The 17859-nt window shown below is 41.5% G+C and overlaps 2 protein-coding genes across 2 annotated transcripts in view; both read right to left on the reverse strand.

The window, feature by feature from the left end:
• Nucleotides 1-1324: 1324 nt before the first annotated feature.
• Nucleotides 1325-11405, reverse strand: LOC145464048 (ATP-binding cassette sub-family C member 4-like). Its single transcript, XM_081447865.1, has 6 exons — nt 10757-11405; nt 9536-9915; nt 7285-8618; nt 6079-6649; nt 5137-5273; nt 1325-3827 (listed from the first exon to the last, which is right to left on the reverse strand). Exons 1-6 carry the CDS (start codon nt 11306-11308, stop codon nt 2908-2910), a joined length of 3894 nt encoding a protein of 1297 aa, XP_081303991.1. The 5' UTR covers nt 11309-11405; the 3' UTR covers nt 1325-2907.
• A 5905-nt stretch (nt 11406-17310) lies between these two features.
• The window catches only part of LOC145464047 (ATP-binding cassette sub-family C member 4-like), a 10134-nt gene continuing 9585 nt past the window's right edge, over nt 17311-17859 (reverse strand). The window contains exon 6 of the mRNA XM_081447864.1: nt 17311-17859. This exon is cut by the window's right edge and continues 1370 nt beyond it. The gene's annotated coding sequence lies outside the window, so the exon portion shown is untranslated.

The raw sequence follows: 17859 nt of genomic DNA on the forward strand, positions 1-17859 counted from the left end.
TCGTCTAAGGCTTTCCTAAATAAAACTCTAGAATTAATGTTTCTTAAACTTAAAGGCAATAAATTAAAAATCGAGGCACCTAAAAAATAAAAGCTACGGCGCGCAAAATCCAGTCTGACTTTTGGTAGTTTTGCAGTTTTCCCATTGTTGCGAGTGTTTAAAGCGTTATGATGTAATCGGTGAAAATAGTCTTTAAATGGAAAGCATACAGTTCCATTAAGGCAGTCAAATACAAAGCAGCACGCTCTTTTTTTGTAAAAACTTATCAACAGTTAAAAATCGAAGATCACAGTTCTGCGAACTGCATTTTGGGGAAATGATTTCGAGGCTTCGAGTCTCAATGGAGCGGATCATGCGTTTGCGGGACTCTGACCATCCAAGACTAGTATAGCCGCAATACGCAAAAGAATTTGTTTTGTATGACAAACTTTATTTTCCTAATAGCTTGGATAACTGAACTGCTTTTTTTGTTCGAGACTGTCCACAAGGCCATTTATGTGTCGTTTTAACTAAGTAACTAAGATGACTAAGCGTGCCCAACTATTTTGCAATTAAAAAGTACGAGTAAACAAGGCGATTGCAATTTGTAGTGTTTGTTTACTCCAAATCTTTAAGCGAGAAAAATCATGACATCACCTGTTCCCCCATGCGCTGTCGTGTGTTGTGTTCTTCCTCCCTTCATACCATACGTCTCCATACGTTCTGTTATGTGCGACCCCTGTGTTCCTCCATATATTTCTGGTGGGTTCATTCATTCACTGTGGGCTCCCCTGACTCGCCCTTTGCACGATACGTACCCCCAGTCCCTTACCTCAACCATTTCGCCGTGTGTTTATCTGTTCCTGTCTTACTGTCTTCATCAGTAGCACTTAGTAGTTCACCACCCCAGTTCCCTAGATTTCATTCCATTACCGCAATGAGACGCGTTTTAGGGTCAAAAGACTAGTAATAGCTTTCCACAGTTTTTGGGTAGTAGGGTAAACAACATGAAATATTATTTTATGGCCGCTTCCAACGACAATTACTGACCAATAATTACTGGCGTTAGCCACCCAACTAATCTCTGAAATTCTAGTGCTCAGTCTCCCCGAGGTTTCTGGAGAGGAAGATGTCAGTTTTGATTAACAGACATGCGTATGCCAGGAGTATATTATCAAACTGCATGAGAAAATCTATTTCCAGTCCGACTGATCGTTTTACAGATCAGCTGTAATTCTACGAAAAAGACCGGATTTTCCTAAAGGTGTTTATTTCCTGTGCAGCATCGTTCATCTTTGTGTAGGCATATTTCATCATGTGTATGAGTTTGTTTTGTGTGCGGAGATGCCATGATGTGAAAAACTGCGGGATGCAGGCAAAAAAAAAAAATGATTTTATGTAAAAAAATCATAGGAATTATTTCGTGAAGTACATAGTATAAAGTTGGCCGTAAGAAAAACACTTTTTTATTCGTCTCAAATGTCCTGCATTGATCACGTTAAGCTTCTAGTTTTGAATTTAATCAATAACTATTGACGTATTAAAAAGTGTCATCAATCCCTCTCTTTAATTCCATAGATCCTTAGTTTTTCCCGAGAGGGTAACAAAGGAGAGGTGAAAGGTAAAGATCCCGTTTTACCAAAGAGCTTTAAAATAACTCACGTGTAAGTGGTAAAAGAAGAGTTACACGACAATTACACTTTATCCCTTCCCCTTCCCGGTCAGTCCAGTAACCATTTTAATTACATTTTATACAAAGACAAAAACTATAAACTACACCAAAATTACTTAACCTCATGGGAAAATATTCATATCACCGAGGGAGGATTGCAGCACCAATTAACTTCAGTTAAAAGTGAAACCCTCCCTCGAGGCAATGAGCAAGTGAGCTAGTAAGAGAGCAGCAGCTGCCACGACAGCTTGCTTACAGGAACAAGAACATTCTCTAACCCGATAACGTCCACTTTCTGTTCCCTTAGTACATCGAAACATAATTAGTAGACGGGAATCGTTATGAAGCCATACAAACATCAAAGGAGCAAACAAAGATGACAAGGTTTCTGTTGGAATGTCCACGATCCTGCACAATCTTTTGTTTGACGCTCATACACAATGCATGAATTACGTAACTAAAATGATTTACTGGTTAGTTCTTCAGTCAGTAGTAAACAACTATTGTGCATGTCTTGTGCATGGTCAAGGCCAAAAAAGAGAACAGAAATATACAACAAAAAACTTTGTCGGGTTTTGTATGGCCTGCGAACGCAGACGTATTTCCGGCTGTCACTTGGTTCCGCCGAAAAATAACGTCTGCGAACCCGAGCCAGAAAACGATTTCTGTGACGTAGGAATTCTAAGTCAATCACAGTCTAGCTCAAATAACCCCAGAACTACTGCGCGAGGTATTCGCTGTGAGAAGCACTCGAGTTTCATTCTATCATGGAATCTGATTGACCAAGGAGGAACAAAAGTCATTACGTCACAGAAATCGTTTCCTGGCTCGGGTTCGCAGACGTTATTTTTCGGCGGAACCAAGTGACAGCCGGAAATACGTCTGCGTTCGCAGGCTAGGTTTTGTAATCATTCCTCTCTATTAGCTATGATCGAACAATTAAGAATTGTTCGTTAAGATGAGTAAGATTGATCTGAGAAGTCACTGAATTGTCCTGCGAATAAAGAGATATTGACTGAAAATGTTAAAAAAAAAAACAGTTGAATGCTACGCTGATACCTAACTGATCATTAATAAAAATAAATTAGAAATAAAAGTAAAGCTTACTTTTAAAAGTAGATTTTAATCCTATTTATTCCTCGTTTTGTTTTCGTGTCTTTTCTCTCCTGTTTTGAAATTGAAAATAGTAACCTGAATGATTTTGAAGTTCTGATTATTATTTAATTTCTGCCTAAGCTATATCGACTCTACAGAAATTATGTGCTAAAGGATAAATTTTGAGAGGCGACCATGTTGTAAAAAATACCACCTTCCCGGCTTATAAGAACTTTAAAGCTGTCCAACTCAGCTACCTGGCCTTCTCTTAACACTAAGATTACGTCGCAGTCTTTGACGGTGTTCAACCGATGAGCTATAGTGATGATAGTGGAGTTCTTCATTTTGTCGTGCACTGTACTCCAAATTGTTCTCTCAGTATTAGGATCTACATGTGCTGTCGGTTCATCTAAGATGACAATCTTACTCTGTTGTAGTAAGGTGCGAGCCAAGCAGATCAACTGCCGTTCACCGACACTGAGGTTTTCGCCTTTCTCTAAAAGTTCGAACTCAAGTTTCCCCTCGAGGTTTTCAACTAAACCATTTAATTTTACTTCTTGAAGAACGTTCCATAGCTCATCGTCTCTGTGCTCCTCCAGAGGATCCAGGTTTTTTCTAAGAGTTCCACAGAAGAGAACAGGCGATTGGCTGAGAACAGAAATACATCTTCTCGATTCCTGCAGCTGAATTCTGTTAATACACACATCGTCAATGAATATCTCCCCTTCAGCTTCAGGCATGCGTAAAAGAGCTGCCACAATAGACGACTTTCCATCTCCCGTTCGGCCTACAATACCAAGTTTAGTTTTTCCTTCAATTTCAAAGCTTAGATTTTTCAACACTTGTGGTCCACCTGGATAATACCTCAAGACAACATTTCTGAAACTCACGTGACCGTCATGGGGCCAGTTGGTTGGTGGAAGCGTTTTGATATTGTATCCTGGCTCTGGTTCAATGTTTGTGTACGTCAAAACTCGCTCGACTGACGTCATTAGGTTCTCAACCTCTGAAAACTGTCGCACGGCATATTGGGAAATATTAGCAGTTTCAATGACGTAGGCAAGAGCGAGTCCAGCTAATGCTGTAAAAGAAACAAAATTCGTGTCGATTAAAAATCGATACAAATATGTTACCTGGTTTTTCCTACTTTCAAAAAACAAAGAATCAGAAAGACGGAAAGAGACAACTAAACCGAGAATGAGCGCTTTGTAGTGTGTTTTCAGTTTCCCTTCACATGTTTCCATCGGTAAGTTATGGTAGTAGTAGTACTACTAGTAGTAGTATTCTCAAATGAGAGAACATGGACCATTTCGGCGATACGGCGGCCATTTTGTGTTCTTTTGTTTCAACCTACCTGACAATAACCTACCTGACAATATAAGAGGAGCGTCCTCTCTTAGAATTTGTAAAAATTTACTGAACAATGTTAACCTGACTACCGAGGCCAATTGTTGCTGTGATCTTTGTATCGATTAGTTTACATATTTGAATTTTTATAGTCTAGTTTTAAAATTTTATAGTCTAGTTTTTCAATTTTAATTTTTATAGTCTAGTGTTTGTACTTTTACTGAATAGATAACATATTTATATTTTACATTTTAATTTTAGCATACACGTTCACATTTGTACGAGCCCCAGGCTCACTGGTGAAATGTGTCTAAATTGAGTACTTACTTTACTTACTTACTTACTTACTTACTTACTTACTTACTTAATGGCTATTATGGAATGCTTAGGGGGCAAATACATTGCCGCCGAAAAGGTCCGTTGTTAACAAGAGGTTAAACTGAAAAACAGCTGATTCGCACCCAGTTGCTATTTATGTGGCTGGAAAAAATAAACGATCTAGCAAAAGAGAGTTTAAAGCTAGATCATGTAAGACGGTACGAGGAATGTTCTGGGAAAGGACGCAATGAATTTCGTACCCTCCCAGAACACTCCTCTCTCAGACTGGGCACAAGTCAGGATAAAGAGTAAAGTTTTATGTAACTGGCGGTGTATCTTACGATACCCGACTGCCCGAGATATCGCAAAACTATCACAAGTATTCACATCACCAATACCTACTGCTACTTCCCTCCCCCCGCATGGAGTGTTTGTCCATCGATAGTTACGACTACTGTACTTAGAATAGGAACAACTTAGGGATAAAATGTAATTTTCCTCATTCATTCCGACATGATGACCTCGACAGAGCTTGGGGTCGAACCTTTCGATCTGGAGTCCAATAGACTTCCCCTTTGACCTTCAGGTCTCAAATGTAGTGGGTACAATGGAATAAAAACGGATTCGAAGCTTGTACTTAACCTGAGTTTCGGCAGAATTTGGCTTAAAACTTTTGATTTTAATTTTTAGTGGGAGGAATTTTTCAGGATTTCATAAATTCATACCTGGATTCTCACAAACAAGAACGGCGACCAATGCAATTGAAGTGATAAACAATGAGCACAGAACATCAGCTCTGACTCCAAGCCAACGACTTGTTGCTGCTACCATCGAAAACGCCTGATTGTGTAGATCTTGATGCCTAAGAGTAAATCCATAAGTGCTAATGTAAATAGTTCTTTATGGTTGTAATAATTAACAAACAACAACTAATCCCTCCTTCATCTCTACCTCCTCTCCCTCTACAAAAAAAGGAAGAAGAAAGACTCAAAAGTCGCCCCTAAAATCTCCCACGTTGATCATGAATGCTGTCTTTGAATGTCCTATCAGGTTATTCATTACGAGGTCAAAAAATGAATTTAATTTCCCTTTTGGCGAAAGTCCCTACTTTATAGCCATTTTCCTTGCTCGTTTTGCAATTACTGCTGTTATAGTATGTCGATACTGGGCTTATGTAAGAATATAATAATATAAAAGTAAGCAGTACTGCATGAAAGTACTGCTCAATATTAATAGAGCTGTAATTTGTCCGCATACTTCTAAAAAGTAAGAACCATCCAGTGTGGCATCATAAACAGAAGGGCATGAAAGCGCTACTCAGAAGATTTGAAACAAAAAGAATTCACATTTTAGAGGTTCAAAATACTTGAAAACGTAGGCGTGAAATTAGGTTGACATCCCTTGCCTTTGAGCAATTTTCAATCAGTGTCGTAAAACCAGAACCAAAGTAATCACTTTAGCCAATCACAAAGGACACAGACAATACAGTGAACCAATCAAAACTCGGGGTAAATACGTGTAGCTGACGCAAAGCGCGGAAAAACGAGTGTGAACAAGTTGCGATTGGTTTTGGTTTAACTTCTGATTGGATGAAAAAGTGGTGCGAGTTTTTTAAGCCAATCATGTCGCACAGTAATGCAAAACTTACGGTTGCCTACTAAGCTTACCGGTATAACTGTTCTATGAAATCTCTTTCTCGTTTCCGTGTTCGAATGGTGTCCAGGCCAGCCATGGTCTCTGAAAAGTGAGAGAAAACAGGACTACGACAGATGGACTCTAACCTCTTCAATTCCCGCGAGGTCTTCAAGTAATAGTACGCCACATAAAGAAAGATAATGAATACGGGCAGGGAAACGAGACACAGCCAGTAGTTGGTAAACGAGGGCAATAGTGCTGCTGTAAACACGAACAGAATCATCTGGATGGCCAAGAGGAAGGTTTTGGGCAGAACCTCGTCAATGCAGCCGATGTCTTTGGAAAATCTGTTCAATATTCGCCCTGCGGGGTTTGTGTCAAAAACTAGTAATGGAGCTCGTAAGGCACAGGTTATCATTTTGTCATGGAGTTTTTCGGAAGATCTGAGGCAAACACGGAAGAAAATATAGCCGCGGATGATAGCAAAAACGAAGGCAGCTGACACGAGGCATGCGTAAATGCTCAAGGTTGAAGTGTGCTGTTGGTATTTCAAGGTCTTCTTGGATAAATGAGAGAGCCATACGTCAGGGGACACCATGACAACTGCAAAAGAATGCAAAAAAAACAACAACAACAAAACAAACTGAATTATGGCGCACTGTGTTATCTATCTCAGTTACGTTATGTCAGTCACGAGAACAAAATAGTAATAGTCACAGCAACTCGCACCGGTTCAACCTCGAACTCAGAGTCTTCGTTTCCCTTGATCAGCGGTCGAGAAATGAACAAGCTTGGAGAGTTCTGTTTGGAGGTCTGAAAATGATGGACTTCCGGTGGAATTGCATCCGTCTAACTAACATGTTGCTCAATCGAGACGTTGGTGTTTGACTTCCGCCCATTTCTATTGTTTTTAGAACCAATCAAAATCCAGCCTGTAAAAGTTGAATTCTCGAGAGTCGCTCGTTTCCTCAAGCCTACGCAGTAAGGAACGAAGAGTCCAGGAACTAGATTGGCACCAGCTAATGACAGCGTTTGGACTGTCCTACTGTGTAACTTAATCACAGCAACCGGATTTGGAACCACGCATCGTGCAAAGGGTCAATTGCCCGATAACGTTGACCTGCCGTCTTAGATTACAAGCGGCAGACGCGTCACACACATGCGCACCGACACCGCTTTGCAAATCTTCTCAAACAAAACATCCCATTCGCTGGTATTTTCTAGTAAAAATTACTTACCTTGCGTTCCTAGGAAAAGGAGAACCACGGAGATCATTAAGACGGGATGTAGGCCAGCTCTGAAGTAATCCCAATACAGCCGAAATGAAATACTACCAGTGGCCTTGTCTTCTTCAGAGATCTCCAGATCCTCATCATAAGTATCAATGACTGGTTTAGGATCAGAGTGATCTATCTCATTTTCATCTGTTGTCCTTCCACTCGACGTTTTTTTGTTGGAAGTTTCTGTGGAATCTTTGATGGAATCAAGAATCTTCAGTTCGTCATCTTGCAGTTCATTGAAGCTGCCTTTGGCTAGTAAGGACCCTTTGTGGAGAACCACAACTTGGTCTGCTGCTTTCATGTGCTTCTCTGCGTATGTCGCCAAGATTATAACCTTTTCTTTTAGCAGTTTGCAAACACATTGGTCAAATATGTGTTCACTGACTTTGGCATCTACAGCGCTTAGTGGATCGTCCAATAGATACACATCTGCATCTGCGTACACTGCGCGTGCCAGGTTTAGACGAGCCCGCTGGCCTCCGCTCATGGCAACACCGTGTTCCCCAACAAATGAGAGATCACCATTTGAAAATCTGTTAACGTCTTCGTTCAGCGCGCATGCCTCAATAACGTCAGCGTATTTCTTCTCATCGTACGGCTCACCAAATAACACGTTTTCTCTAAGAGTACCAGAGAAAACCCAAGCCGTTTGGGAAACGTAAGCTATTGTTCCAGAGCAGACTATGTTACCGCTCGACTGGATTACTTCGCCTGCGATCGCCGCCAGAAGTGTCGACTTTCCACTGCCAACCTGACCAGTGATGACTGTAAGACTGCTTTTAGATGCCTCAAAACTGACTTCTTGAAGCAAATACTTTTCATCCGATTCATAGAGTTTGCAAGAGAGACTTGAAACTGATAAGTTAACATTGTGTTTCTCTGGAAGAACATCCAGTTGCTCAACGTCTTCGCGCCTTGATGTTGGTCCCCTCACCAGCACTGGCGCGTAAATACTTGCACGTTTGGAAATACTCTCGCGTCCACTGCAACTTTGGTTGTATTCCAGTGGATCTAGTGGCATGTTATCTAACAGTAGAAAACTTTCAATCCTTTCGAGGGAGACTAGCAACTCAAATGCTAGCGGAATAGCGTTACCTAACCTTAGGGATAACGTAATTCGGAGAACGTTCATGAAAGCGAGTACCATAAAGGCTGTGGAAGGTGTGAGAACATGATTGGTGGAAACGAGGGCGAACACCGCTATGAATGTTGCCACGGTCCCTGCCACGAAGAGAAAACTTTCAATGATCGACAAGAGGGCGCTCTTTTTTAGAATAATCCCAATTTCACTCCTGTAAAGAAAAAGAGAAAGAACAGAAAGAAAGCTATGCATTGATATTTTAACCTAGCATAATACTCGTTAGCGTAAAAAGGTTCTTTTGTGGCCTTATATGTTTGGTGTTTGGCTCATGATAATGTAGGCTATTTAGGTGTCCTGAGATGTGTCCCTATTTCATAGGAGGAAAGGGTCCTCGTTACTGGTCGAAGCACTAGACTGTGTGGAGTAGTTATAAAAACTGTTTCATTTTTAGGCTCAACAGCTAGGTTCAGTCATGTAATGGGGTTTAAATGATGAATGGAACAACTCTGTAAACAAATGTAATTATTGCATGACAGTAAACAATTTCTACCGTGTTGTATGATAAGCCTATATCAAAAAAGAAATATTCGAATTTGTCAATCCTGCTTTGAAAAATATCAGGTAAATGACCCTCCCCCCGTCCCCCACTTGCATATTTTCTCGAGAATTATTTCAATCACAAGGTATATATAAGGGTAAAGGTAGGTGAGTTAAGTCTGCATACGAATCAAGTAGCTCATCAGGCCGGAGCTTATCCCGGTTTCAGTGGCATGAAGCCACCAGGAGTATTTCTACTCCCCCGCCTGGATGGGATACTAGTCCATCGCAGGGCTACCCCCAGCATTTAATTCGCCGTTACCCATTCATACACCTGGGTGGAGAGAGGCACTGTGAGAGTGAAGTGTCTTGCCCAAGAACACAGCACAGTGTTCCCGGCCAGGGCTCGAACCCAGACCGCTCGCTCCGGGGTCGAACGTTCTAGCCGTTAGGCCACGGCGCCTATAAGGACAAGGCGGAAATTACATCGAATGTGCTTTGGTTTGGTAGGAAGAACGTTCACCGCATCTCTCTCCATGCACAATCATTATACAATGATTCCACAATCATTACAAATTCCTCTTTACTTACCTTCTAACTTCTTCAACTTTGTCTCTGTAGTTGTCTTCCCACGCATGCGTCTTAAGAGCACGAATCCCAGTCACCAGCTCGTTCATCAGTGAAATACGGCGGTCTGTTACGACAGCGGTGTCCTGGCGCAGCTGAGCGCAGAGAGCTGAGATGATCACGAAGCATGGAAGTAACAGCAGTAGAAAGAGAATTCCCGTCACAGGCTGCCAGCCAATCAGATACAGCAACAAGCACACCACAGCTGCGAGCTCTAATATCGACATGACGGCGGTGAATATCCATCTGGGGGCTAGCTCGATTCTTTGCACGTCATTCGAAATGAGGTGAATAACATTGCCTGTTGTTGTTTCTCGGAGGCTTTGCTGACTGATCAGTGGAATCTATAGACAAGTATAACGACTTGTTAACGTAAAATCACTGAGAAAGAATTGGGAGCATCGTCGGGAAAGGAAATACAAATCCCCGTGGGAGCACTCGATTTGTTTTTGACGTTTATCATCTCATCAATTACTGCAAGGCCCCGTCCACACTACCCCGGATGAAGTTGAAAACGGAGGTTTCACTCTGAAAACGCATCAAATGTTTTCCATCCACACTAGCACTCCACCGGAGGAATTTGAAAACGCAACAATAACCGGTCATTTTGAAGTTGTGGTTCAGGAAAACTTGGGCAGGGAAATGGTATTATCGTGATCTCTCCGTTTTCAAAATGTTTTCCGTGCACACTAAGACGCAAAGCCGGAATTCAGTTGACTTCATGCTATCGAGCTGTATATAGGTCGGTATATATTACTGAATATAGGTCTTGGCATGGAGGGGCGACGCCCAATGGAATGCTTATAAAGCTTTATTTATTTATTTATTTATTTATTTATTTATTTATTTATTTATCGGGCTTACTACAACCGTTTTTTTAAAACTGGACGATATGATTTATCCTCGAACAGGATTAAGCAGGTAGGTGAAGACTATGAATGGATAATGCCACGCCCTCCCTTCCAAAATGGAAATCTATCAGATAGCGAGTCATTGAAAAGCCTGTGTACCCCGATCACGGAAGTCAGGCACTACTCGTACCATTTTTGGTTAGTTTCAAAGCGACCTCAGATGGCGAAGATCTAACCCGTGAGTTGTTTTTGAAAATGCTCAAAAGCTTGTTCAGACATTTGCTTCGGTACGTATAAGTAACCATTGCATATACAGTGTGTCACAGGTTCTTACCTTGAGGTAAACAATTCCTTTAATGGCACTACTCAGCCTCATACCAAGCAACTCGAATCTGTAAGCTGAGTAATGAGTTAAGGCAGTTGACAGTCCACTCAGTGATAGGAGAAAACAAAATGCGTTTGCAAGAGGCCGATCTCTCTGGCGACAGCTTAACAAACGGAGGAGAAAACCAAGAACGAGTGGCTGCGAGACACGGCAGATAGATTCCATGAGCCAAAAACTGATGAGGAATAAAATTTCTTTACAGGAAATCGTTCTCAAAACACATTTCCAAAGTTTGGGTTGTTTTCCCTCAGTCATGTTGCATTCTTGTACATGGTCGTTCCATTCCTTCTGGAGTCGCTCTGTTAGGTCACGTGTCCTGTCTTTTTCATGAAGCGGCAGGAAATCCGATTGCTTTAAAGGTCGCTTGCTTCCAATTTTAAAGACACTATTCATCCACCAGAAGGAAAGAAGAGAGAGAAAATTGGCCGACATCGACGGATGACAGGAATCTGTGGTATCGTCTTCATCGTTTGTAATCGTCTCGTACTTTTTGTTTGGCATCTTACTGTTGGAATAGGAAAAAGAAATTTTTTTACGAAAGTTTTTTTTTAATATATCAATGAAAGACAATATTTAGACAATATTTAGCCTTAGCTGTTTTCATGCGGGCTCTCTATCCTGGTCGAGTTGGAATTTGAGTTGTTGATTTTTGTGGAGGGTGACTGAACCGGAGAACCCGGAGAATAGACCTTTCGCGCATTCTGACAAACAATGGCGCCGAGTCGAGGTCAGGGTTGACAAAAATACAGCAAATGTATGAAAATGTCCACCCCAACCTCGCTCTGGTGCTATTGTTCGTACGCACTGAAGTGGAATGCAGGAAAGGTCTATTCCCTCGGAGCAAGGCGAAAACCGACAACAAACTTAACCCATATACATTTGTATGGCACCGGGCCGGAATCGAACCCAGGGGCTCGTTTCTCGAAGGTCCCGAAAAGTTTTCGCACCCGAAAAGCTGTAGCAAAATCTCAACCCTTATAAATGCAGCGCTGTTTTATGCACATATTCTTAATATGAACAGAGGTTCCCTTCATGCAAGAAGTCTCAGACGTATGTACCTCTTTGTCTTTAAATACCGATTAACTAAAAATGGCTTTGCGGGCCCAAAAAATGAGTTTGCGGGACTTCCGAGAAATGGGCCCAGGCCAACACATTGGAAGGAGGCGATCGTTCTCATAACTGCGTCATCCCTGCTCCCCTATAGATGATCATATTTTGAAGTATAGAGAATTGACCTACACCCGTAGACGAAGTTTGACAAAAGACTATGAGGAATAATAGCAAAGAAACCCCGCGAAGTCGTCCCAAACCCTTTCACAAACTGCCAAATTTTTCCAAGGGATATTACCAAAATGCTTATTACTCTTTAAAACCGTGTTATGTAGAACAAACACTGAAAATTATGGCCCAGTTCTGTTGCCATTTATCTCGACCCGAGAAGATTATTAGATCTCGTGTCTGGTAGTTTTTCCCTGTTCAAATATTCAATCAATATTTATTGTCACTCCAGCATGTGGCCAGCTGTGCCATTATGAATAATTCAGAAATTAAAGCCCCTCTTTTCTCCTTCTTTAGCAATTGACTTCAAGACTTTCAGCGAACCGTTATTTTGCTTTTATACACTGAATATTTTTTCCAAAATTGAATTGTTTTACAAATCCTTTGCAATCAAGGCACAACTGGGTTTGACCAAAAGTGGGAGAGTTCGTATATATCCATTGTATAAGTAGATAAAAGGTATATATACTGGTGACCTTTGTTCAAAAAATTTAACTGGTGACCGGAACTTTTTTTTACCATTTTCAAACTTACTGAAATATTTCCCGTCATTAAATATGTTACCACAACAACAAAAAAGCAGTGGAAAAGAAAAGTGAAATTCGGGGGCCGGAATGCATAAAAACCAGCGACGCAAAAATTTAATCATTTCAAGCTCAAGATGCACCGACGTTTCGGTGCATCTTGCGCCATTATCAAGGTTACATAATTAAAGATAAAAAGCGGTTTGTGAAGAGGCTAAGTTGAAGCGAATTTGCATAGGAGTCTCTTCGCGCTAAAGTATTCATGTAATTAGCTTGACACTCTCTTATGCAAATTCGCTTCAACTTAATTAGCCTCTTCACAATCCGCTTTTTATCTTTAATTATGTAACCTTGATAATGGTGCGAGATGCACTGAAACGTCGGTTTCTATCACTTACATTTCTTGTCTCATGTATTTCCAAATCGTTTCTCATAAGAATTTAAAGTTCTTTTGTGATAATAGATCATGGGAGGAATCGTCAAAAATATTCACAGACAGGGCCCCCTTAAAAATTATAGAAGCTGTTTGTGACCGACTTCACCTTTGTGCAGTGGATATTTGATGGCTGGAGTCCTGCTCTCATTCGCCTTCTCAAGTTGGTTTTCTGAATTTTCTTTTAACGTTTTTAGCGTATTTTCTGTCTAGATCCACTTCGCAGGACAAGAACGATAACCAAATATGTTCTTTGGTTCTCCAACTTGCCTCGGGTTGATTACGTTTGACAGGAAGTGTTACGAAATAGACAGGTTAAACAAACAGATTATGTGCCAAATAGACAGGTAGAGCAAAGAACTTATGACATCATGCATGTTATGTCTTCAAACAGACAATTTCTCACCAGGAGAAAATGCTGTATTTAGGGGATTTTCTCTATCTTCAGACATTTAGAAAGGCTTTGACAAACAGGGCTAAAACATCGGAACCATAAAGATTTCAGGGGCCCGTCGAGTTTCAAAATAGTCTGCTACCTTTAATCAATTCATAAACACCTGTAGTTACGCCATTAATTATATTTACTAGGTTCCTGTTATACCGGTATTTCTAAACAACCGACGACATAAGCTAATTCGTCCCGTTGAGCTACCCCGCGACATTTTGCCAACTTTCCTTAGGATTATCTGTATTAATAAACCTGTGAAGAAGACGTGAAGGCAGCCCCCTCGACAACAAGGACAGTAAAAACATTAGTCAGACGGACAAACTCAGTCCCCTTCCACACCGTTTTGAAAACGCCCCTTGCACTCTGAAAACGGATCAAATGTTTTCCGTCCACACTACGCCCAAGAAATTTGAAAACGCCGCAATCACCGGTCATTTTGGATTTGGTTGAGGAAAACTGACTCGCGCAGAGAAATCATACCATTATCGTGATGTCATCGTTCGTTTTCGAAAAGCTCCGTTTTCAAACTGTTTCCCGTCCACATTAAAACGCGAAGCCGGCGTCTTCGAATTCCTCCGGATTAAAGAACGTTTTCGAAAAGCTCCGTTTTCAAACTGTTTCCCGTCCACATTAAACGCGAAGCCGGCGTCTTCGAATTCCTCCGGATTAAAGAACGTTTTCGAAAAGCTCCGTTTTCAAACTGTTTCCCGTCCACATTAAAACGCGAAGCCGGCGTCTTCGAATTCCTCCGGATTAAAGAACGTTTTCGAAAAGCTCCGTTTTCGTGACGGATTAGTGTGGACGGTAGGCTTAACCGTAGAAATAAAGCTGCGTTTACAAAACGTCAGAACACTCAGTCGCCCTGAGTCCAATGTACCAATCATTAGATTTACCGTGTCTCAACACAGCAAGTGGCCGAGACTCTCTGAAGCACTTACACCAAATGATATTTTCAAGTGTTTAATCAGGCGTGTCGAGTTTTCTTCGGCTACGACAAGGAACACGGTTCTGACGACCTCTCATACCTTAACCAGTTATAATTAGATTGCCTCCGTTTGATTCATGTTCCAAAATCTTTCGATAATAGCATTCAAAGCACTGTATCATTTAATTTTATACGGTTTGCGAGTCTTGAAAAAGTTTAGCCTAAATTTTCCTTAAGTTTTTGATTTGTAATCCGTGTTAGTGTTCTCCATCTTTAACCATCCTTGTTCCTTTATGGTTTATTATTGTGGGCAAATTGCTATTTTTAGGTTTCCATCAATTTAAAGGTAATTTTGTATAAGGCAGAAATAACTCAAAATTCAGTGACTGAGCTCCTTTGACCTAAATTCAGACACATTGTTTTTACAGCTTCTAGGTCTGCTGAAAGATCATACATTTTCTCTAAAGCCTTGGTCAATCGGCGCATGATAGTCGATGATAGTTGATGATAGTCGGTGAAAATTCGGGGAAAATCATTCGGGGGGGGGGTACTCCCTTATATGGGCTATATGGGTATGTGCGGCCCCAAAGGGCATGGTTTTCAGCCGTTTTGGTCATAAATAGGCTATCGAATTTAGCTGATTTTGGCCATTATGGTCATAAATAGGGTATGGTTTTTGCACTCTAGCCTTGATATGGGTATGCTTTTAAGAAAAAGCCACTTTTTCATCATTAGCGAAGAGAAAATCAACAAAAGCCCTTCACAAATTATGTTTACGGTAATTTAACATTGGTCTGGACTAGGGAACTAATTATAACGCAGGTCTGAAACAGGGTTTTGATTTAAGGGTCAGGTCACTGACCTGATATAGACTCTTCACAGCCTCTCTATTTACCCACGCGAAAGAAAAAGCGAGCGAAGCGAACGCGAAGAACGTAGGGGTGGTGGGTGGAGCGAAGCCAGCAATCTCGGTCCCCACCCCCTACCCAGTCAAGTCTTTCGTTTTGCGCTTGCGTTCAGTTCTCTCGCGATTCTATCCGCCAGTTTAATGATCGAATAAAAATACTAGAAAATAGAGGGCTGTGAACAGTCTAACCTGATATGGCTACGATTTCATTCTCACTTAGCCGAATTTAATTTGGTTACGATGAATATCTAATCGTACATTTCTGGTACGCTTCGGCGTCATATCAGACTCGTTTGGTTTTAGAAGTAGGAAGCCCTTAAAGTGTCCGCCTATTGCAGGTTTTGTGCAACAAAATGGCTGAATATTGGTGTCCGCAGGTGTCCGCTGAATGCAGGTTTATTTTATAGTAAATGTAGGAGGAAAATTTTGAAACTCAAACTTAATATGGGGCCCACTTAATACAGGTTTCACTGTACTTGATTTTGAGAAAGCCATCTGGTCAGTCACCGGGGAAATTCTAACTACAGTTCAGATTTCCAGTTGTGCATTCCCCACAGGAACCAAGCCCCTTTTTATGAGGAGCTTTGAGGTGTGAAAAAATGTTATGCAAATTAGCTGGCTGCAAATGAGCCAAGTAATTTGCATATGTAATTAGAGGTGTTAGCCGAACGCACTGGGACTTCATGTAGTCGCCACACAAAGCTATCTTTAAAATGAGAATGAGGAATCGGGAATCGGGAATCGGGAATCGGGAATCGGGAATCGGGAATCGGGAATCGGGAATCGGGAATCGGGAATCGGGAATCGGGGAATCGGAGAATCGGCCGAGAATCGGAGAATCGGAGAATCGGGGAATCAGGGAATCGGGGAATCGGGGAATCGGGGAATCGGGGAATCGGGGAATCGGGGAATCGGGGAATCGGGGAATCGGGGAATCGGGGAATCGGCGAATCGGCGAATCGGGGAATCGGGGAATCGGGGAATCGGCGAATCGGGGAATCGGGGAATCGGCGAATCGGGGAATCGGCGAATCGGCGAATCGGGGAATCGGCGAATCGGCGAATCGGCGAATCGGGGAATCGGGGAGTCGGGGAATCGGAGAATCGGGGAATCGGGGAATCGGAGAATCGGGAAATCGGAGAATCGGGGAATCGGAGAATCGGGGAATCGGAGAATCGGGGAATCGGGGAATCGGGGAATCGGGGAATCGGGGAATCGGGGAATCGGAGAATCGGAGAATCGGAGACGACGGTTTCTCCGTCCTTGTTTCTGGTGTATTTTGTGATAAAAACGGCTCCAAACGACCCTTGCCCTATAACATCTTGTTCGCCGAGGTCATTCCACTTGAACTGTGGAAGCCCTTCAAAGCGACCGATTCTTTTATCGTTGAAGTGAATGCATTGGGCACTTTAAATTGTCTTCGCAAGACCGCATGGCGTAGAAAGAGGTATCATGAAGCACATACGGACGGATTATACGTGGAATCTCTAACAATCGACAGATGAGAGTTTTTAAGTCGGTTAGCGTATAATATTGTCATGGAGATTTGTATGGAGATAGAGATAGAGAGAGAGAGAGATTTGCATGGAGACGCCATGCTGGTGCCCATCCGGATGGGCACAAACATGGCGGCCAGAAACCAACAGAAACATCCGTCACTGAGTTTTGCTACAAAAGCGTGAATTTATCCCTCGAGGAACTCGAAAACATTAAAATAAAACTTTTTCTAATACAAGAACTGTTCAGAACTGTTCAGGCAAAATAAACAGAATGAATGAATGTGATAGCCAAATTCCCCGAAATAAGTCACTTTTTTAACCAACATGATAAATTGTTGGTATTGTTATTGTTGGATATATTGGTAGCAAATTGAGATTTTTAAACTTATTACTAAGTTTAGTCAGCTTTGCACGCTTTCGATTGATATTGTCGCAAGGTATTAATTAAGATTAACATATTCAAGCAATAGCTTGTCGCTATACGTTCCGCTAATCTCGCTGGTTAAGTACGCAAGAAGCCTTCGATTTCAGGACAATTATTTCAGGGTATAAGCTATACACTTAGTTTAGTTATCATTTAGTTGTTATTGTTGTAAATTTAGTAATTAATTGAATGGAATTAAGCATTGTTAATGTTGGATCATATCTAACGAGTGTATGTTCTGTATGTCGATATACCTTCAATGAAACATTTGTTTACAATGAATCTTTCAAACTTCAGGCCGAAATTACTTAGACTTCAGCTTACTTGTGGTGAGAAAAAAGTGTTTAAACAAACCCCTAGAGATATTTTATGGGTTCGCTATGTTTTATACTTCAATTCTCTCTTGATTAGTAGACATGATACCTGGGAGTACTCCCAGAAAAATTGGGTGGGGGCGTGCGGCCCGCTTCCCAAAACCCTTACCTTATTTATAACCAAAATCTGCGATTTTTCCTACCCTATTAACGACCTGAACAAAAATTTGATATCCCATTTATGACCGTTGCGGCGGACACAGTTGCCGCTAAACATAATTTATGAAGGGCTTTTGTTGA

Source organism: Orbicella franksi, chromosome 12 (genome assembly GCF_964199315.1).
Source record: "Orbicella franksi chromosome 12, jaOrbFran1.1, whole genome shotgun sequence".
NCBI classification, from domain to species: domain Eukaryota; kingdom Metazoa; phylum Cnidaria; class Anthozoa; order Scleractinia; family Merulinidae; genus Orbicella; species Orbicella franksi.

Excerpts from the sequence above, each read along its gene's own strand:
- LOC145464048 (XM_081447865.1), bottom strand. The coding sequence starts at position 11,308 with ATGCCAAACAAAAAGTACGAGACGATTACAAACGATGAAGACGATACC. Across the intron at positions 5,274-6,078 it reads TTCATAGAACAGTTATACCG|GCATCAAGATCTACACAATC; the intron begins GTAAGCTTAGTA and ends ATTTACTCTTAG. Across the intron at positions 3,828-5,136 it reads TCTTGTTTGTGAGAATCCAG|CATTAGCTGGACTCGCTCTT; the intron begins GTATGAATTTAT and ends TTTCTTTTACAG.